Here is a 22352-nt window from a genome sequence, read left to right on the forward strand (position 1 = left end):
CAGTACTACATTAGAACTAGATTGCACGGACGGCGGACCAGCCACGAAATAAACGGGGAGGTGGGCGCTTGGGGAGACCACGACTGCACACTGTGGAGCACGATGCCATAGTAGAACACGATAACACGGACAGCGCAGATACACTGCGTAGCACAATACCATAGACAGCATAACCACACCGCATTTGCACGATAGCGTGATACCGCGGTCGATGACACTTCATCAGGAGATCACGATGCACGGGCGACGGAACCACACGACTGCATGAAGGCACCAAAGCACGGAATAGCACCCTTTGGTTAGAGTACCGGTGATGGGAGGCCAACGGCCACGAATGCCTATGTATCACGACAGCGGTACAGCCCGCGTAAATGTTTGAGATAGGGAATAGTTAGGAGCCACGAAAGAGGTCGTACTAAAGTGGATGAGCTCAAAAGAGAGCGCATATCCACAAACAGCGTGGACCACGGGTGAATAGAGAGCCACGAAACCAAGAAGAACACGGAAGAGCACAGGCCATTGAAGAACACGACATTCAACCTGTAGTACGGGGTAACGGAAACGTATCAAACCACGATATTGTACAAAGCCACATGAGATTACGGACAATTAAGTGGGTGACTACACGAAGCCACGACGTACTAGGTTCAACGACGCCCACAAAACACGCGACACGAAGAAGCACTAAAGTTGCGGCCACCTCATCTCCAACAAACCATGCCACTCCGCCGCGTAGCGGCGGCGAACGGCTAGTCTTACCTCTCTAGTGGAGTGTGTTGTCTGTCAGTCCGTCCGCGGCTAGGGTTAAAAAAACTCACGCTAATACGCGCGTTCTACTGGCTGCCGAGCGCAGCGAAGGCGGCCCTCAATTCGCTAAAATTGCAATATGTGGTGAAACACATTATATGTGGTCTACACATCGTACTTAACAGCAACCGGTTCAAATTTCATTTTGCCCCATTTTCAACTGTGGGCCGTCAACTTCATGAGAGGTGCGCTTCTGTGTGTCGCGCATTGAGTAAACATATATTAATATAGGCGCGATGGAGCCACATACTAACAATATCGTCGTAGGAGCCGCTGCATTTTTTTGTAGGCCCTGGTGACTTATATTTCGGCCTCATTGAAACTTTAGTACTTATTGGATATATAATGATGTTTTAGGCTTCGTAGTACTTTTTTAATGAGTTTAATTTCAATACTGTTTTGCGTAGTACTATTTTAAATACAATTCCTTTTTTACTTGCAGTTATTTGTAGTAGTAGTACACATAATTGCTATATCAACGTTTGATAATAAATAACAAATATATTACTGTAAATAATAATGTGAAAACTTTAAATACGACTATTGTGGCTTGCCTCCGGGAAAAAGTGTCACCTTCCTTTGTATTTGCGCACGTAGTGTGCGACCTGAAGATATTGTGCGAGTTTTCCAACAATATATGTAGCGTACATCAAACGAAATGGAAACAGCGTTTGTGATTACGTTAGCGCGGAGGCTAAGCAAGAACACAAAACGCGAAGGAACACCGACCCACACTATGTAGACGATGGGATAAAAGAGCAACACGAAGCACGGAAGGCCATGGACAACGATAGAAGTCTTAGCCGATGCAAACCACGAAGTTTTATGCGTAGCGTGAAAGACGAAAGTGCACGCAGCTATGAAAAGGACAGAGGGACAAGAATATGACGGGAGCGTACAGACCACGGAAGGAAAATAGATATACAGACACCCCAGCATGCTAAAAAGGGTGGCTACGGAAGAGTACGCACGTAGCGGTAAGAGTGCATGGACAGCAACTCTCCCATAGCACCACGGAAGAGCACGGAGTACGGTCGCCGCACCACGCATGAAGCGGCGGGAATCCGAAAACGGGAAGTCATCGAGCATTAGAGCACGTTATCAGGGTAGAACCGGATCTCACCAAGTCAGGGAGCACGATACTACGGTACCTAACAATCACACGGACGACAGACCAGCCGCGACACCACAAGCTAGCACGATAGCATGGGCTGTGCCACTAAGCCATGGGAGAACGCAGCCGCAGAGCTATAGACGTAAAATCACCGTGCCGCGGAGAACGATACCAGTGTTAAACCTGAGCTTACCGAGCCACGGAGGACAGTACTACATTAGAACTAGATTGCACGAGCGGCGGGCCAGCCACGAAATAAACGGGGAGGTGGGCGCTTGGGGTGACCACGACTGCACACTGTGGAGCACGTTGCCATTGTAGAACACGATAACACGGACAACGCAGATACACTACGTGACCACAATACCATAGACAGCATTACCACACCGTGATTGCACGATAGCGTGATACCGCAGTCGATGGAACCTCACCTGGAGAGCACGATACACGGGCGACGGAACAACACGACTGCATGAAGTCACCAAAGCACGGAATAGCACACTTCGGCTAGAGCACCAACGATGGAAGGCCAACGGTCACGAAATAGTATCTACCACGAAGCCAGTGCAACCCACATAAACGTTTGAGAACAGAGAAAAGTTAGCATTTACGAAAAGGCCGTACTAACGCGCATGAACCCACAAGAGAGAGGACAGAACCGCTGAGCAGCGTGGGCCATGGGTGGGCAGGAACCTCGAAGCCGGGAAGAGCACGAAAGAGCATGGGCCATTGAAGAAAACAACATCCAATCTGTAGTACGGGGTAACGGAAACGTTCCAAACCACGATATTATACGGGGCCGAATGAGACTACGGAAAGGCAAGTGGTTAAATACACGATGCCAAGATCTACGGGGTGAGCCACGCTCTCAAAACACGCGACACCAAGAAGCAATAAAGTTCCGGCCACCTCATCTCCAACAAACCATGCCACTCCGCCGCGTAGCGGCGGCGAACGGCTAGTCCTAAAGTATCAAGGCTAGCACGGTGTCCGTCCGTCCGTCACACGAAACGCTCAGATTTTTGAGCCTTCTCATTGGCTGCCGAGCAGAGCGAAGGTGGCTTCGATTGGTTAAAACTGAATTACGTAGCTTACATCGGTAAATTCATGTGGTTCACAGAGCACATATGGAGATTTGCACAGCTATCCATTATCCGAAGGCGCCATCGTTTTAATATTACGAAGTATTTACTATATGTTGCATTTAATATTTTAGTGCCAAACAGACAGAGCTACTTATTCTTAAAAGGAAAAAGCCCCTGAAGACGCTTCCTAATAATAAGCTGCAAGGTGCTTAGCGTACGCGTACTGTAGGAATGCGTTTTTTGAGGCCATGCTATAATATACGTAATACTCTGAACTTAATAGTTTCTGCAAGTTACAATGACTTTAATAACTACAACTGTTTTGTTGTAGAAATATTAATAATTTATCTGAGAGTGAGGTAACTGACTGAGCTGCCAAATCGTAGTACATGTACAACAGAAGCTGGTCGTAAGAACTGGCCGTACGAACAACGCAGCTAATAAACGTTGTCACTTGATCCATAATGATAGATAGTTTAAGATTGAATAAAATGAATTCATATGCGCTACTGCTGAAAGCCATTGTTTTCTAAGAGTTGTTTAGACAGCAAAATCCGATACTACTTAACGGGCAGACGTGTCGCCGACAAGGGCGTAGGATACGATTTTAAATGGAGCCGTAAGACAACAACAAAACACGGGAGGTGTTAATTATAGCTGGCTACGTAGACCCATTAAGAAACGTTAATAATCTTGGAGCCTAAATGACGTTTTACCATTCTGAAATTATCGGTAAACTATCAAATAAAAAGCACTACCGTCAACAACAACAGCAACAAGGCGTCTTGCGACACATTATTCAACTGCTTTAATCAATACTGGCACAGAATTGAGTGTCTAATGACTTATTCTGAATCAGCACAAATTGAACGCTGCATGCTTTAAAATATTACAATTTTAATATTTTCTAGCTCACATAGAGTTTAGTATGAGAAGTGATCAATCTTCAGTTAATTACAAGCAGTACAAGGGTGTACTTAGTGGAAACAGGACATGCCATTACTATAATATCCTTTGCATTGATGTGAGCTAAGTTTCATAGCGGCTCAGGAACGGTCCATGATATCAAGCACGACGCTAAGCTAAATATATTGTGTGGCGTTTGTAGACATGCTATTTGAAGTGCAGGTGATTCAGTGATAGCCGACAATAAAAAAGAGACTGTGTCAAGATCACTACATGTAAAACAATTTTTTTAAGCATCGTAAGTATGATCTAGGGGCTTAGCATTTTGTAGAAATAATTGCACGGCTTACTGGGAGCTCAGCATTTTGTAGCGACTGGTCTAAATTAAACCCAGAATTATAAAATTCGTGAAGTACATAGGGGTTCATATTTCTTGAAATAATTATCCCGCCGAAGCGAAGCGAAGGCGGCAAGGCCAAAGCAAGTAGAGCTAAACCTAAACTACCGCCGCTACGCGGCGGCGCTCGGCTAGTAGCTATTAAGATCTACAAATACGATAATAGTGATATTCTAGCACAACATCTAGCCGTGTAAGAAAAACTGAAAAAAGTTAATTTCTTTAAAAAAAAAGATCTCCAAGCATTTGTAAATGTAAGCAATATTTTCTTTCGTACACCAAGTTTCTATAAGTTTATCCAAACCTTTACTTGGAGTGAAACCTGTGAAGTTTATACAAATTGGTAGAAAAATAAAACCTTCATATTTGAAATTTGTATCGAATCGATACCTACTATTGGTTAGCGCACATAATCTCGAATTAATCACACTTCCAGGAAAATGTTTTATTTATCAATAAAAAAACATACATGTACGTATTTAAAAAGAGTTTGTCGCGTGCTTTGTCAATAGAAATCTATTGCCATGTTCTTAAACTAAATTTTAAAAAACTGTAAAAAGTGTCAATACTAATATATTGAATTCGGCGTCTTGCCAGCCATTCCTTATTGCTCATTCCTTGATCAGCGATGTCGTCGCTGCGCAATGTTGTTAAGCGGCGTGAACACAAGGAACGCGGGCAGCTTCGCGAGCGGCGAAAGCTCGGTCTCCTAGAGAAGCACAAGGACTATGTGAAGCGCGCACGGGACTACAACAGCAAGCAGAAGCGGCTTAAGACGTTGCAGCTCAAGGCAGCTCTGCGAAACCCGGATGAATTCTACCACCGTATGCGAGGGACCAAAACCGAAGGCGGTGTACATGTATCCACGCATAACCACATCAAGTCAGTAGAAACAGAGGCGCTACGCACGCTTAAGACGCAGGACTTGGCCTATCTGCACATGAAGCGCGCCGTGGATCTGCGCAAGGCCGAGAGGCTTAACCGCGGTCTGCACTTTGTGGACGCGCCCAAGAACAACAACCACACGGTCTTTGTGGACGACGAAGAACAGGTTGACAGTTTCGATGTGGCAGAACACTTTGACACTGCGCCAGAGCTCGTAGACAGGGCGTTCAATCGCATCCGTAAGCGCGACCTTGAGACGGCGGAACTGCCGGATTTGGCGGCGAATCCCAAGCAGAAATACAAGATGCAGGTTGAGAAGGATGCCATGTACAGAGAACTGAGGGACCGACTCGCGCGTGCCAATAAACTTGGCCAAATGAGCGCCAAACTGGACTTGGAACGCAAGGTGCAGGCCAAAGGCAGGAAGAAGAAGGTGAAGGCGGCGGAGAACGGCATGCCCGCCGTCTATCGCTGGAAGCAGCAGCGACAGAAGTAGAGAACAAGTGGACTGAGGTGAACTCTATTGATTCATACATGCATTTTTGTTGATATTAACGAACTGCAAGTACGTTGTCACCGATACGAACAACAGAATGGTATTCTGCTGCTTGTTTGTCTTCATTCGCCACATTGGCTTGGGGTTTAGCAACTTTTCTTGTCAGTTGTAATCGTTGTACTGGGTACTGCTGTGGAAGCATGACCAATTCTTTCCCTTAGCTCCCTTTTTGCTTAATTCGTAGGTTTGATCCTTGACCACGCACGACCACCTTCTTTCCGGTCGTTTTGTAGTAGTCGCACGAATTCGTGATCGAGACGCTCGTAGCCTTTTAGGTTTTGTTTCGGTTCCCTCTCTAATTAAGAGAACTCGTCAGGTAATTGTCTTCGCTGCAAGGACAACTCACATGTCATCCATTTTCTCTTCTTCACAGCGTCGAAGGGAATTTTTTCACTCTCGGATGACTGGTATTGTTGCATTCGCTAGCCACTCAGTCGCTTTAAGACTGATAGAACTGCGCAAATGGCGTCACTTTCAGCCGACATCACTCGGGCTAAACACCTCGAATCGTTGACGATGTACATGGCGTCCTCATCCTGGCTTCGACATTCCTAGCAGGCTGCTAGTAGCAGCGAACTGAGCGATGCGACGGAGACGTCCTACGATCTCGTCATTATTTATGACATCACCCTCTGATATTCCATTGTCTGCATCGGTGGAGTTGTGCTTTAACAGGTATTAGCTGCAATGTCCCACAGCCATGCTCAACTGCCACTCGTATAGCACGTCACCGAAGCACAAGTCACGAAGTCCCTCGACTAACAAGCACTTGGTGAGGAGCAGTGAGTTGACTTAATGCAGCAGCGACCGCTCACGGACCAATTCTTCTTGGTCCGAAAGCTCCATTGTGGGCGATAAAAGAGAAGGCCCACATAGCGTACTTGTCAATGAAGTTGTCATTGATCTTGACGAGTTTGACAGTGACTCTCACGCATCTCATGGAGATGATCACGTACATGTCGGGAAGAGCTTCCACAGGCACATCTAGAAGCTGCTCCTGGCTACAAGCAAGTTTCACGGCGACTGCGGTGGTTTACCTACCACTGGTAGCCACCTTACGTGTACTCCAGCTCGGCCAGTTATTGATAGGGGTTAAGTTGACGCATTCGATTGTTGAGTCCGCCTCAAAGGAGCGGCGGCAGGTCAGTCCGACGCCATCTACAGAGCCTATGGAAAGTGTCATCGACAAGAGAGAACGCTCAAGCTGTCAGCTTATAGCTGACTGTGGCACTTGCAAATCGCATTCATAGACAGCGCGGGGAGGAACAGGAAGCACGTCCATGACAAAAAGACACTGCCACTGCTCGCCTGAGGCGATGTCACCATTCGCCGATGTGACTGGGGCTCGCAAAGAATAGATACCTGGGTTCGACCTCTCTCTCTCTCTGCAACGGCCATCGGCACGGGTGAGTGCCAGAGCGCACATCACCTTGGCTGTGCTGGCAAAATGGAGAGATTGGCTCAGCCGCAAGTGTTTTGCTCGTCATTAAAGAACGAGGCTGCGTCGTTCTACTCGGAGACCATGTCAGAGTTACGGCTGTTGTATGCCACTTCGTAGCGCTCGCAGTCCGCGAGGCGCGTCTCAGCCAGGTGGCATCCTCCAGGTGGATATAGAGACACAAGGCCAAGTAAACTCGCTCAAGATGGCGGACATCGCGCACCAAACCGCAGTGCAGCGTGAGGCTACCAAAAAAGGTTGGACTCAACTGTATTAGATAAACTACGCCTCCGTTTCGACAATCGCGCCGTTAAAGCTGCAACAAGTACGGGTACGGTACCGACACTACTGTTGTAGTCCACCACCTCAGACTCAGAAGACGTTGAAGGCGTCGACGCCTAAAGCGCTGCGTCAAGTCCCGCATTAATGCTGTTGTACACTGGGGTATCTTACCGGTACATGTACATGTACCAGGCAGATCGATAACTACAATACCGTAGCCGCGCTGACTCGTCTATCGGCTCGAAGGGCTTCAAGGTGATGCAAATCTGCTGGAGCATAAGGAGAAGCATCTGACAGAGCACTCACATTCGGCCGCGCTGCGGCGCTTCATCGCATTGTCCCACAGTTGCATACCGTATTTGAGATCTCCTACTTCAGAGTGATCTCCTAATTCAGACTGCCCTCCAACCAATCACATATCGAGAATGGAGCAGCGCACATCTCCTAATTCAGAGTACAAAAAACATGCTAAACTGTAACTATCCACCAGCTCATTGCCAGAAATTCGCAATGGTGCGTACCCTCACGCAAAAAAAAAGGAGAATCCGTATTTCTGGCACTTGCAAGCCTCCCAAGAAGTTCAAGCGCGTTGCCATTTCATACGCCTACAAGTTTCGGTTGTGGAGTGAACCTAATTGGGAGCTGCTACGACGGTTGCTGGAAGAAGTGCCCGTAGTGCGCCATGCTGTGGATACGCGTCATGACATAGAAAACTTCGTAGCTCCCGAAGAAGAACTTGATAACTAAATTGTTTTGTTTACAGATCTTGTGTATTTTGCAACAATACAACTTCAAAAATATTGGGTCTGAAGTAGGAGATCTCAAATACGGTATGTCAGCAACGCCGCGGCGCAAAATCAATGCGCAGTGTGACGGCAGATGGGGGAACCACGTTGAATCCAGAGATGTGGCGGTGTGTGACGCCAAGCAAGCCCTCACTCTCAAGTTGGCGAGGTAGCGAGCAAGGGCTTCGGATCGACGCTATTGTGAGAGGAAGGCGTCTCGATCCCCACCACTAAGAGACGTGCTCACTTGCTCAGTCGCGATGCCTCGGCGGAATATGACAACGCCGACGCCGTCCCTATCAGACTCGAACTCCTCCGGACGCCGGTACGCTCGAAACTTGATCTTTGCTCCGTATCCTCTACCGATGCTACGTCGGACACGAAGACGACGACATTTACAACTGAAGTCACTGACATTCGTTTTTTCGTTGTAGTGACCCCGGCGAAACCATGCACGACAACGGTGGGCACTTCCCTTTACCCGATGACTATTTCCCAGAGATCCACCTCACGCCAAAAGAGATCGCGAACTATGAATCGCAGATGCAAGAGATTGTTAAAAATGCGTTGGCAGAGTACGAGCTGCACGAGGCCAAAGGAACGTACCCCGTCTACCGGTCCCCGTGGAGTGTCGTCAGTAAGGTAGAAGGCCTCACGACGATCAAGAAGGAGACACCTGACAGCCCAACGGCCAGTCAGGCACGAATCTTTGGCCGCATTAACGGCGACTACCGCCACTTTATTGACTTCTTCTACGCTGAGACGTCAGCTGAGCTGTTCGCTTGGAATCAGTTCATGTTCGGATACGCCACGGACGCCGCGGTGCTTAAGAACATCCACACAGTAGCGTCCAAGAAGAAATGTCTGTATATGGGCATCAAGTGGACGTGTTTAAATCCGTCGCCGCTCGTTAAAAAGCGTGACAACTGCTACATGGAATACTTAAACTACACAAAGGATCTACGTGGTCGCGACGTGGGCGTCCGTGTCACTCTCCCGCTCGACATCCCTGAGTGTCCAGAGCTGCCCAAAAAGCTCAAGACTAAACGGATTCGACTGAACACGGTTTGGATCTCGAGACCTGCTGATCGCGAGCCTAATGTGACTGAATTCTTTATGCTGTCTGAAAACAACTTTAACGGCCTGGCGGTCACGGCCAACTACTACAAGCGTATGATGAATATTCTTATGAACATGGCGGTCTTCGTGGACTCGCGACGCATTTTGATGCAAGGAGTGATGCAACGAAAGAGCTGGGCCAAGTCCAGATCGCGCAAAAGCTGCAGTGTTTGTTCGCGTAAGTTCGGGCCAACTCGCCGTCGCCATCACTGTCGACTGTGCGGCGACCTCATTTGCCGGCGGTGCGCTATCATTCGTGATGCCCCCAAGGAAGAAGACGCTGACAGCGCGTCGACGGGATCAAACAGGACGTTCGAGATCGTCAAGACGAAGTTTTGCGTGCTGTGCGTGACGAAGATGCGCGAGTCTCGTAACAACGTGCTGGTACCGGTACCCGCGCCGAGCGGTAAACTATCAGTGATCGACTGTGACTACGAAGACTTGGATCTTGGCGAGCCCCGCCACTCGATTTTTTCAGAGACAGAATCCGAAGGTGGTCACATCTCCTTTTTTTCCGAGACGGGAAGTAGCGCCCGGTCGCTGCAGTTCTCACCGCGATCGACCTCGATCTCTTCGACCACTTCAAGTATCGGCAAAATGTCTTTCGTGTCGAAACTCGATGTGATCGACGATCAGTCTGTAACAATTCTGGCAGACCCACGAATGACTACCAGCGAGTTGATCGAAGAAGAGGTGACGGAGGTTATCGATACGATCGATATGGTGCCAGTCTCGTCGCTTACCTCCTCAAAGAGAAGTGGGGACGCTGTAAACCAAGATGATAGCGGTAAGACGAGCTTGGGCAACGGCTCCAATTGGTCGCCGCTCGGCTCCAAGACGTCACCGCGGTCTTTGGATCAGTGTCTTGCTGAGCAAGAGGAGCTGCTACGCCGCATGATGCTCTCGGCCAGCGGAATGCGCCAGCAAAACAGCTCGAAGCCAGGAAGCGGGACCTTGGGTAACAGCGGGTGCGGTACTTCCGGTGGTGTCCAATCGACCAAGTCTCGCCCCGATGTTACACTCTACGAGGACTAGCTACAGCTGCAGCCCCGTCTGCAAGAAGCATTATAAACTTATCTCTGTTGGCGTTTTCTAACAGCAAAGTCAATGTTGAACATTTGTTTGCTCTCACTGTTTCCGAAGCCTTTGGATCAAGGTCGAGATTGAGGCCCGAGTTGGACTTTGACAAGGTCAATTTGAACACAGCCAAATGATTATCAGCCAAAGACTCTGGCAGAGTCGCTGCGATTACGTGCGGCACGGCGCCAAAGAGCAGCTATGGTGCCTATTATTAATAATAGCTTCAAGATTCCGGGTCTCGGTTTTCCACCATCAAAGCTCGCGGCGGCGATCCTGATGGCTTGAGCCATTTGGCTTCTTTGATATTAATACATGTACTATAAGCACGACAGGGATGCTGTGGCTGACAAGTTCTCGGGACTGGCAGGGCCACTGGCACTGCACCAGTGCAGCAAAGGAGGTCGGACTCGGATTCGGAGACAGCATCTTCGGAGAGCGATCCGATCCACACAAAAAACAAATGAACCGGCTTCAGTGATTAGGTTTCAACCTGTAAAACCGCTCTCTAGCTGCAACATAGCTTTGCAAACTGCTCCACAACTGCAGGAACCTGCTCTCCAACTGTGCCTTTTACCAAGTTTTGGAGTTTATAATTCCGGCCTGAGACGCTTGAGTCTCACGATCATTCGATCGAACGAGGCTGCCTCCACCAAACAGCATATCCACCCGCTTTCGCTTGTACGCAGCGCGGAGTGATCGCGTGGATGCCTTACAAAATGCGGTAGCAATGCTGGTCAAGCTAACCTCCCTAGCGGCATGTTTGACTTGTCATCGCGAAAAAATCAATCCACTGCGTTGCGCGACGGCCGGCTTGGTATCGCAGGCCTCATCGGATGGAGCTCACTTGCCCACTGCCGCAGCCTTCGACATTTTCTCACTTGCCGGATCGTGTTGAGTTGTTCGTCGTGTGTTCGGTCCGCCTTACCAGAAGTGGCAAAGGTGGCTTCAATCGCCGCGACCGAACAACCGAGCAAGATTCTTAACGCTGCTCAGCGCACACTTCTTGTTGCACTCTCCAATCGACGCCATGCCCCGCAGGTCGTCGCCTTCAATGCCGCGCACGGCCTCCGTTACCTCCACTACTTCATCGTAAGTCCATCACAGCTGTCTGAAGTTTGTAACGGCGGAACAATTGCCGAGACCGTGTGCCGTTCGTGTTACTTGATGCTAACGTTATCTTACTGCTGCAGGTACCGAGCTGGCAAGCTTCAGTTTCCTCTGCCAGATGATTATTTCCCGCCGGTGAGCCTCTCGTTGGCCCAGGTACAGCAGTATCAGACGCAGGTGGAAGAGTTGGCTGCCAAAGCGATGGAGTCCTGTCGAGACCACGAGAACCGGGTCGCTGGTTTTGGTCTTGAGGACGAAAGACGTTGGCAAAACGTTGCCCGTGACTCGGATTTGTCGGTGGTCCGCCGCAAGCAAGGTCCTCTTACCATCACACGCACGTTTGGAACGGTCACGGGCGATTTCCGCCGTTTTGTTGATTTCTTCTCGTCGGAGACGTCTGAACAGCTCTTTGCATGGAACCAATTCTTCTTCGGTTGTGCGGTGGATGCCGTCGTGCTGTGCAACCTCGACTTGGACAAGTCGGACAAGCAGGCGACGCTCGGTATCAAATGGACCTGCATGCAGCCTTCAGTGCTCACGCGCAAGCGTGACGAATGTTTTCTCGAATACATTTTGTTCAAAAAGGACGACCAGGGCCGCGACGCCGCGGTCATTGTACGCATGCCCGTAGACATCCCTGAGTGTCCACCTCTGCCGCACAAGCTAAAGACAAAGCGCGAAAAGATTACAACCGTCATGGTTGTGCGCGAGTCTGACGCGTATCCGAACGCGACACAGATGTTCATGCTGAGCAAGTGTGATCACAAGGGACTCACGTCTTCCACTAAATACTGCAAAAAGCTTCTACGAGCTCTGAAAGAGGTGTCGCTCTCAGCCGATGCCAAGCGTATTGCCACAACTATTGGCGTGGAGCAATCGCGTGTCGGAGGCGAGCCTTTTGCTGCGGGAGACACTATTCGGCCGTGGGTTCCCACGAGTGTTCAACAGGGCTGCACGAGCTGCACTCGGCCTTTCCGAGCTGGTCACAGACGCCGTCACTGTCAGATGTGCGGCGATGTGTTTTGCTCAAAGTGTCTCGTTCGACGTGCTGGTATTCGACAGGAGAAGAACGCCTTCAGTAACTACATCACGGTGACCAATCAACGCACCTTCCGAGTGGTGCAGTCACTGTACTGCAAAGTGTGCGTCACCCGTTCCCGCGAGGAAGACGCGGAGACTACCCAGGAGCAGATTGAGGCTACCCGTCGCTCCGTGGCATCGTCTAAGTCGTCTGTACCGCATCGTTCGTCAATGGGTTCGTCAACACAGCCTCAGAGCTCCAAGTGCTCTACTCCGACATCTTCGGTGGCGCGTAGTTCTCTTTCCCAGCAGACCGACGCACCTCGTCGCAGTGCGACCTGGAATGAAGAAAACCGAGCTTCCTGGTGGTCGGAAAATGAGTCTGACACGTGTAGTTGGAAGTCTGGATCAAGTCGATTCAGTACCATCTCGCGCAACTGCAGCGGAGCCCCCACCGTGCGCTCATCATTCAGCTCCGAGTATTCCTTGGGAAGAAACTCATTCCTAGCAGTGCAATCGCTGGAAACCCCCCGCGAGGTCGACGATGACCGGATTGACGACCGCATCGACGAACGCTCCAGTATCTATGAGGTGATTGACACGAAGGACATGATGCCCGAGTCCGAGCTTCAGAAGCAACTGCGAAGCCAGCAGTCCTCTGCTTCCGAATCAACGGACTCGACCGATGATGATTACTTCAGCGAGTTCTCCGATACTGTCCGCGGTCGGTACACATCCACGCCGGTGACTCCAACGTTTCTGCCGCCACGCTCGACAAATGCCCGACGCACTCGCAGCACTGACCAGAATGAAAACTCGGCTTCGTCGAAGTCGCTGGACCAGTGCATCGCAGAGCAGAACGAGCTTCTGCAACAGGTGCTGTCTGCAAGCCGCGGCTTCACTCCCGAGACGCAAGCACGCACTAAGGCGTCGTCCGTTAGCCAGAGCATTCACGAAGACGACGAGGGCCACGACGATGGCGTGTATGAACTGTAATCCGTTCTGTCTAAGTTAGACGAAGGCATCCATCGCGAAGACAGCGGTGATAATAAACCAACCACTCAGCAAGCTATGAGCAGAGTACAAAGAGATTTAACATCCAATTCCATAGACGTAGAATAGATACGTGATACCACGCATTTAACGCAATAAAGGGGCCGTCCAATCAACAACAACTTGAAGGCATGCATGTTACGCTGGTGCTGTCGTCGCCTTGACAAATTGTACACGATGCACATACTGTACCGGGAGAAGTGCCGCCAGTCTCCTCGAAAGTGTGTGGTAGACCACGAACGAAATCTATGCCATTCGAGTCGAGAGCGTAGGAGTCCACGGTGGACTAATGCAACATTGAGGCCGATGAGTGCCGCGTATTTAGGTGCTATATCGATGAGGCACAGGGGTAATGCACGTGCTTGCGTCGTAAGCGAAGCCCTCACTACATCATGCCATGATTCATGCAGGCAAGTGCGTTGATGCCGCATCTCGCAAGATAAATCCGGTCGCCGAGACGCTTGGGCCAAGACTCGGTATCATCTCATCCGTGGCCCCATCTGGTCGTCCACATCACCACCTGCGTGCGAACTCCACACTGCGGAGAGAAGGCTGGGTAGCACGCATTATTCAACTCGCGCGATGCCTGGCACGGACTTGTGAGCTTCGTCAATACCGGTAGTGTGCATGCGCTTCTTCGCAGTGAGGCGTCCTCGACTAATTACAGATTTGTGTGTTATTCAGGTCCAACATGTTTGCTGCCCAAACCAGCAAAGTTAACGCTTTTCCCCTGCCCGACGGCTACTTCCCAAATGTCCAGCTATCTAAACTCGAGGTCCTCCAACTGGAAGAGAAGATGGCGCTTGCGGTGAAGAACGCGCTGGCCGACTACGACGTGCACGAGGCCATGGGCTCGAACCCTATGTATGGCTCGGGCTGGAAGACGCTGGGCAAAGTCGGCGACCTCACCACCGTCCGACAGAATGGCAACGCAGCTCTATGCCAATGCCGCATCTTCGGCCGCCTCAGCGGGGACTACCGCAATTTCATCAACTTTTTCTATGCTGAAACCTCAAACCAGCTCTACGCCTGGAACCAGTTCATGTATGGCAACGCCGTGGACGCCGCTATCTTGAAAAATATCCACACTAGTGCGTCAGGTAAGCCGCACCTGTATCTCGGTATCAAGTGGACATGCCTGCAGCCATTTGCGCTTGTCAAGAAGCGTGATACGTGCTACCTCGAATACATGGCTTTCACAAAGGACTTGCGCGGTCGTGACGTCGGGGTGCGAGTGAATATGCCACTCACTCTACCCGAGTGTCCACCTTTACCTGCCAAGATGAAGACGAAGCGAATGCAGATGCTCATCGTCTCCATTGTACGACCGACCGAGGGAGATCCAAGCTCAACGGAGCTGTTTTTGATGAGCCAAAACGACTTTGTAGGATTCGCCGTCCCTGGGTTCTACTTCAAGAGACTTATGTCTAAGATGAACGGCATGGCCTTGTGGGTCGACGCGAAGCTCATTTCGGTTCATGGCATCATGAAGCGGACTTGCTGGGTGGAAAATAAGTCACGCTCCGAGTGCCGCCTCTGTTCACGCGATTTCACTCATACTCGCCGTCGTCAGCACTGTCGGCTGTGCGGTGAAGTGTTCTGTCGGCAATGTTTGGTCTACCGTGGCGCACGGGAAGGAGGCGAAGACGACGACAGCGCACAGAAAACTTTCAATGTCGTGCAGACAAAATTCTGCCGTGTATGTGTGGCTAAAGTGCGGGACTTGGACGTGACGTTGCTCGCGCCAGGGACGCACGGCAAGATCGATGACAAACCGGCAGTGCTGAGCATGTTCGCAGACTCCGGAGCGCCAACAAAACCTGACGGTGAGCATTCTGGAGATTTCAATGATGAGATGTTGCGTCACGCGTCATCCGATTCTGAACTGCTTGAAACGATCCGATCGTCCGGCGACGGTGATGTTGTAGATGACGAGCGCAGCGATCTTGTAGAGAAGAACCAAAAACCCATGGGCGTCGACATGTCGAACCTCATGTCCGCGTCTCAAATGATGCGGGGGATCAACGCTGGAGCTATCTTCGACGAAGACGGACAGCAAACCAACAGCTCGGGCAAGTTAGCATCTACACGCACAATCGACCAATGCATTGCCGAGCAGGAAGATCTCTTGAGGAGACTGATGCTGGCAGCTCAAGACAGACCACAGCCGTAGGACGTGCTCAAGATCGCTCCGACAGCAAAATTTGCCATCTCACGTTGTGCAGCAGCTATATTGGATAGTCGCCACGCACGCATGTGATCGCCTATCGTGCTTTTATGCGGCGTCGAAGAAGAAAATCTTCAAGAACGAGTCTCGATACGAGTTCGGCACAGCAGCAATTCTTCAAAATGAATACCGTTTCGGTTATCAAGATAGGATAATTAAGTGTGGTTTATTTGTTGAGCACACGGTGCAGTTTCAGAAAGCTGAGGTGCTATCAAGACTTTCGCATCGCATCATTTCTTGACGCCAGCGGCGGAACGAGGCTTCTTAATTGGCCTTTCTCAACCCTTCCAGTCATTTCACGCTTCGCGTTCGCATGTCCTGGTGCTGACAATCTGAAGAGGATTGAAAGTACCAGCTCCGAGGCGTGAACTTACAGCATTGTTGTTGAAAGTACTACATGTACTACATGTACACAACGAATATTACCTGACATGTTGAAATTACAAAGCACATCTTGCGCATTGTGTGGGGTCACTTGGGTACTCGCAGCACAACAAGTTGAATGTGTAGGTGTAATCTTTTCTTAGGTGCAATTATTGTAGACCACTGAAACGTTGATTCAGTAAAATGGCAAGCACTCGAAGGCCCTAATAACACTACGTGTGATGTACGTGACTACCCGATAAAGATCTGCTCGGGGTCATCGTTAGTTGTTTCAGTTCGCTCATGATTCGAACGTTTTCTGCTGTCCACGCGCGCTTGGTGGGTAGTAGCCGGCCGATGAGTTGGCAGCCATCACCAATCGTTTCAACAGGACTTCCTGCTCCTGGAGACGCTGGTCGATCGACACGTTCGACCGTGCTGAGCTGAATAACACCTGCTCTGCTAGTGCACCGCTGTCCATTGGAGATTCATCCAGCGGAGACGACACGATCTGCCTCGTGGTGGAGATGATCTCGGTCGATTCATCGTCAATAATCTCGATAACGTCAGCCTCATCGTCGTCTTTGTCGTCTTCATCCTCCTCCATCGGCGGAAGCTTGCCACTCCTGTTGCTGTTGAAGCCGTTGCCAGACTCACTGTCTACGTTCGACGGCGAATCCACGAGTCGGACGGCCTTGAAGTCCAGAGCAGCAAGTGATTCCCGCATCGCCCGAATCTCCTCTTCCTCGATCTCCTGTACAACTCGCTCCGCTCCCGCCATCGTCCGGAGGTGGCGCAGATCAATCACCATAGGAGCAACAGGTTCCATTACCTCGACCTCGATTTCATCATCTTGTGAGGATGACACGCTAGTCTTCGTCTCCGATTGAGCCTCCGAATCGATGCTGCTTGAGAATTTTCCGTGCAATATGTTCGTGTCTTCAATGCTACGTTCTTCGTCTTCAGTATCTTCTCGTTGAGGGGGTGCTGAGCAAGCTGAGCTGGTGTTGGTCGGCGATAGTGAGGTAAACGATGCCCCACCAAGCATAGCGGTGTTGTCATCGCTCTCAAAACTTCGGCCACGAGACTTATCTCCAAACCAACCCATGGATTCGGCATCCGACGCACCTTCGTCCTGACTGTCAGCCGCGATGCTCTTGGCGTCGGAGTCCCGAACCTTACCCATGCAGGCCTTGCAGAACATCGTTTTCATTATTTGGAACGTACGAGCAGGCGAAGAAGCGCTATCATCCAGCATTGGGGCATCACGAATTGTCATACAACGCCGACAGGCCACTTCACCGCAGAGACGGCAGTGCTGGCGGCGTCGCGTGGGTGAGAACTTGCGGTTGCATACGGAGCAGTTGGCACGCGCCTTCTTTGGTGCCCAACTGCTGCGATCCAGCATACCTTGCATCGAGATGCGCTTGGAATCCGCGAACAATGCCATGGAGCTCAGTGTGGTCATGAGTTTCTTGAAAGTAGCAGCTGATGAAGAGTTGGATCCCTTGTACATGTCAACCTCGCTGGTCGAGAAGATCTGAGTAGCGTCGACGCCGTCATTAGTCGGGCGGACGATGGTCACCGTGTGCGAGTGGATACGCCGGGTTTTCAGCTTATCCGCAAGTGGTGGACACTCGTCCAGAATCAGAGGCAGCGTGATGCGAACACCGACGTCTCGGTCCTGTAGATCCTTCGTGTAGACAAGATATTCAAGGAAGCACATATCGCGCTTGCGTGAGAGCGACGAAGGCTGTAGACAAAGCCATTTCATGCCCAGGTATTGGTGGGGCTTGTTGGATTCTTTCGTGTGGATGTTGCACAGCACCGCGGCATCCACGGCGTACCCATACATGAACTGGTTCACCGCAAAAACCTCCTGTGCTGAGACCGAGTAGAAGAAGTCAATGAAGTTGCGGTAATCGCCGTCCACACGACCGAAAATACGTGAGGCCTCGACTGCCCTGGACGGATCGACCTCACGAATAGCGGTGAGGTGCTCGACGTTGCCCACGACGCTCCATCGAGACCCGTAGTCTGGCCGAGCGCCCATCGCCTCGTGCAGATTGTATTCGGCCAGTGCGTTTTTCATGATGATCTCCACGCGTTGCTCATAGACTTCGATCTCGGCCGGCGTGAGCTTCACCGGCGGGAAGTACCCGTCCGGAAGTGGGAATTTCACGTTGCTGGCTTTCATTTTTAAAGTCGCGCCGCTGCTCGCCATCTATGAGAAAGCAGCACGCTCAAACCAAGCAGCGTTTGGTGGATGCTCCTCCTGAGCGTCGACACGCCTAATACCAAACGATCCTTTTGCAGTGTGTCGCCCCCCTGTCGGCACAGCGTGTGCTGAGCGCTGTGCACAATTGTATTTGGCCCGTCCACCGTGTGCAATGCTGCAACACTGCAATGCCGTCGTCTTTCAGGGAAGTCCCCTGCAACTCGCACTGCCGCCTTTCGCGTCGGAGTCTCCTCTATGCAGGCGGACTCCGCCTGCATAGAGGAGGCGGGGGACAAAGACATTCGGTTTCGTGGCGCGGCCCGCGCCGCGCGGGAGAAGCGGTGAAGAGATTTGCATGGTGAGGTGTCCGAGTTGGAGCGCCGAAGCGCTGATCGGCATCGGCTCTCCATGCCATCGTCGAATTCGGCGCCGGTCTTTGGAGCGACAGCATTCCGTTCAGAGAACTGGTTCTCCATCAACCACACTTCGCTGCAGTGGCCGATATGTCATCGTTCGCATGCACGACGCAGCATCGGACGCCTTTTAAGCCTACATGTATGACTCAAAACCAGCAGAGCTTTGCCATCCTTCTTCAAAATAATCCTTGTAGGGCTGTACTGTACAGCCTTTAGTTCGGAAAGTATGCCACGTATCGTATTATTGTAGGCGACATTGAACATTGGGCCAGAATCTAGAGAGGCATAAGAGGTCTACATTTAGGAAAACCTATATCGACATTTAGATATAGGGTGCAATCATGCGTTTAGATTATGATTTTGTGGTAATTTTTAGCCAATTCCCAGCCGTTTTGGTGCTACAGTCGTTTAAAAATGCCTTCTCAGAACACTGTCATTTTCGGGGGAAAGGCGCGCCAAATACACAGATATGATTGGTCTAGAATCAAATTCATATGTCAAAAAGGAAGATGACACATCGCCCGGTCGCAGATTGCCCTTGTCGATTTAGCATTCAATTCTGCCAGCAGGATGGTGAAAACAATTAAAAAGGTATCCGTCAGGTCATAATCTCGCTTTCGACCTCTGTCGTTTTCACTGGGCTTTGTACAAATATTAGTTTAAAAAGGAAATGTTACAATATCAGTTATAATTGATATACCTCAAAATCAGTGTCTGGGTTATTCTTTTTCTCATTAACCACGGAGTCAACGGTGTTGGAAGGCAATCAGAGACCAGTTGGCGTGTCATGATGCCTTTGAAGAGGCCTTGTTCCTTCTGGCTTTTGAAATACTCGTAGCTGTTCACAATCATCCGCTTCTCTCCTGGGCAGAACTCGTGCTTGCCGGACATTTTCGCTGACCTTAAAGGATGCTTCTGGCTAATTGATGAGTTCTACCGCCCTCTCAAGACACTAAGTTATATATAGCACTTTTATTTTAAGAGAGTGACTATATTGACCGACTGAGTTAACCTTCCCCTACAAATTTTTGACGCGCTCCCATCCGTACGATGTATACAGTGTGTACCATGTATACCATTCAGCCTGACAGCCACTAAATTTCGAACAGCGTAACGATCGTAAGGCTGCAGGAGGGGGAAATGGATCTCCGCGTCCGAGCCGTCCAGAAGAGGCCGCTAACTGGGGCTGTCGCGCGCGAGATCGACGAGAGCGACAGCAGCGATTCTGAGCCGCCCCGAGAAGACTCCCAGGACGACGTCTGGCTCCCAACACCCGCTTCGAGCGGTGCTGGTTCGGGTGATGGAGAGTCTTCCGAGGCTTTCAGTGTGTTGGATGTAACCGATTTAACCAGCAGCACTAGCGAGGGTGGTCCCCCCACACGCGTGGTGGCATTACCACCCAACAAGGCGGAGTTCACGTCGCGGGGGGCCTTCGACGAGTACCTGGTTGCGTATGAAGCCCAAACGTTTCAAGTATGCGAGATTCATTCAAGATTTAATGAACGGATGTCTGACCCCGCTGAGTTACTAATTTTGTGCTATCTGTCTTGTAGATATTCAGGGCGCGCTCTCATACCAGCGTGGCAGAGCGCAATGCCAGGATTGGCAAGTCACAGTCAAAGCAGCTAAAATACCAGCATCGTGGGAACAGTATTCGAGGACGTTCGTTTGTACGCACTCAGGGGAGTACAAGTCTGTAGCTACGAAGCGGCCACGCCAAGAGACTCGAGCACAGGGCTGCAAGGCGCAGGTACATATATGTCGGCCTGGTCGGGACTGGTCGGGTCCAGTCGGGGTCAATCGGGTAGCTCACTGACTGACAGTGGCTATATATGCTCTACAGATTAATGTCTGCGTCCAGGTAGTTGATACAAAGAATACGACGTTTGCTGTGCGGATCACTCGTTGTCGACTAGAGCACAATCATCGTCTGACAAGCCGGGATTTCTCTTCACATCCATCGAAACACATTATCCTCGACGAGTCAACGCTAACTACAGTTGATCTACTTCGAAAAAAGGTGTCAAGAAGTCTGGTATCATCAGCCACCTAATGAAGCACACCGACAGTAACCCCACCCCAAAAGATGTGCAAACCCTCGTCCAGAAACTAAAGGCTCGCGAACAACGCGATGGGCCTTCAAGCACTGACAAGCGGCTTAAGAAGTGGATGAAGCAATTCGGTGATGTGCCAGGGAACGTTGGTCGGGTTTTCTTGGACGACGTTGGTGGCAAGGTAGAGTGAATGCTTTTATCAGGTCTAATGTCAATTCATGAAGTTAACATTTGTTGTTTTGTGTGCTATTGGATACGCAGAAAGTTGCGACTTGCATCACATTGCAAACAAAGCACATGCGAACACTATTCGACCATTTCCTGAAGTTCTGATGATTGACGCAACGCACGGGACGAACCGGTCTAAGTATAAAGTTTTTTCATTCATGGCACACGATACGTTCGGCAAGGGCCAGTTTGTGCAGCACGCGCTGCTTCAAAATGAGCGCTATGAAACCCTGTTGACAGCGATAGAGGAATTCAAAGCGAACAATCCTGCGTGGTCAAGACTTCAATGTGTGCTGGTGGATAAGGATTTCACAGAACTGTCCGTACTTGAAAAGGCATTTCCTGGGGTGACAGTCTTACTTTGCCAATTCCACGTGCTGAAGTACCTACGGGAAGAGATTGCTTCAGCTGACTATGGATTTTCGAGGTCTCAGAAAGAGCAACTTGGCGGTGTTGTGAGCTTACTTGTCTACGCAAAAACGGAAGCAGAGTACGACAAACGCCTCCAGTACATGGTGCATCTTGCGTCGATTGGTTATGCCGGTCCAGCTGCGAATAATCGATCTGGTATCGTAGTCGGTGTGGAGTCGGGCTCAGTCGGTGTGGAGTCGGGCTCAGTCGGTGTAGAAGTCACAGATCATGAACTGGAAGATATTTCTTCTCGCATTGATAAACATCCTTTTGTGAAGTACTTTCGAAAGAATTGGGACAGCTGTCGTGAGCTCTGGTGTGCACTTAGGCGCCAGATTACCGTCACACTCGGCAATAATACCTACAATCGCCTAGAAGCCTCTTGGAAGCTGCTTATAGAGTGGGTGGATTCGTTTATGGTGGAGGTAGAGAGCTTCGTATCGACCTAGTACTATCAAACGATACAAGAGCGATATGTTCATTGCATATATATACATGGATGTGACCGTCCAGCTACCTGATTACGACAGCGAGTATATACTGGTGTATATATATGTCAGTGAGCATGCATGTATACTTATATATCGGTATATATTCATATGCTATATGTATCTGCGTCGATATATATATATGTATATAGATATGTATAGATATATATCTATATATATACATATGCAGATGTATCTCTGTATATGTATATCGCCGAGTATATATATATATATATATATATATATATACTCCTGTCTATACATGTGCACATATATGCATACCTGTCGACACGTATATATACATCCGATAGGT

The 22352-nt window shown here is 50.0% G+C and overlaps 6 protein-coding genes across 6 annotated transcripts; 5 read left to right on the forward strand and 1 right to left on the reverse strand.

Moving 5' to 3' along the window:
- Positions 1-4937: 4937 nt before the first annotated feature.
- On the forward strand, positions 4938-5690 carry PITG_17365 (U3 small nucleolar RNA-associated protein, putative; the record flags this gene model as incomplete). The annotated part of the gene is made up of 1 exon (XM_002896818.1): positions 4938-5690. One exon carries the CDS (start codon positions 4938-4940, stop codon positions 5688-5690), a length of 753 nt encoding a protein of 250 aa, XP_002896864.1.
- Positions 5691-7980: 2290 nt separating this feature from the next.
- Positions 7981-8217, forward strand: PITG_17366 (uncharacterized protein; the record flags this gene model as incomplete). Its single annotated transcript, XM_002896819.1, has 1 exon — positions 7981-8217. One exon carries the CDS (start codon positions 7981-7983, stop codon positions 8215-8217), a length of 237 nt encoding a protein of 78 aa, XP_002896865.1.
- Positions 8218-8530: 313 nt separating this feature from the next.
- On the forward strand, positions 8531-10918 carry PITG_17367 (uncharacterized protein; the record flags this gene model as incomplete). Its single annotated transcript, XM_002896820.1, has 3 exons — positions 8531-8580; positions 8690-10342; positions 10822-10918. 3 exons carry the CDS (start codon positions 8531-8533, stop codon positions 10916-10918), a joined length of 1800 nt encoding a protein of 599 aa, XP_002896866.1.
- Positions 10919-11481: 563 nt separating this feature from the next.
- Positions 11482-13577, forward strand: PITG_17368 (uncharacterized protein; the record flags this gene model as incomplete). Its single annotated transcript, XM_002896821.1, has 2 exons — positions 11482-11543; positions 11645-13577. 2 exons carry the CDS (start codon positions 11482-11484, stop codon positions 13575-13577), a joined length of 1995 nt encoding a protein of 664 aa, XP_002896867.1.
- Positions 13578-14325: 748 nt separating this feature from the next.
- On the forward strand, positions 14326-15807 carry PITG_17369 (uncharacterized protein; the record flags this gene model as incomplete). Its single annotated transcript, XM_002896822.1, has 2 exons — positions 14326-15460; positions 15563-15807. 2 exons carry the CDS (start codon positions 14326-14328, stop codon positions 15805-15807), a joined length of 1380 nt encoding a protein of 459 aa, XP_002896868.1.
- A 718-nt stretch (positions 15808-16525) lies between these two features.
- On the reverse strand, positions 16526-18421 carry PITG_17370 (uncharacterized protein; the record flags this gene model as incomplete). The annotated part of the gene is made up of 3 exons (XM_002896823.1): positions 16526-16850; positions 16896-17163; positions 17266-18421. The coding sequence occupies 3 exons, from the start codon at positions 18419-18421 to the stop codon at positions 16526-16528; spliced, it is 1749 nt and encodes a 582-aa protein (XP_002896869.1).
- Positions 18422-22352: the final 3931 nt, after the last annotated feature.

The sequence above is a fragment of the Phytophthora infestans genome, genomic scaffold, assembly GCF_000142945.1.
Source record: "Phytophthora infestans T30-4 supercont1.53 genomic scaffold, whole genome shotgun sequence".
In the NCBI taxonomy this organism is placed as follows: domain Eukaryota; phylum Oomycota; class Peronosporomycetes; order Peronosporales; family Peronosporaceae; genus Phytophthora; species Phytophthora infestans.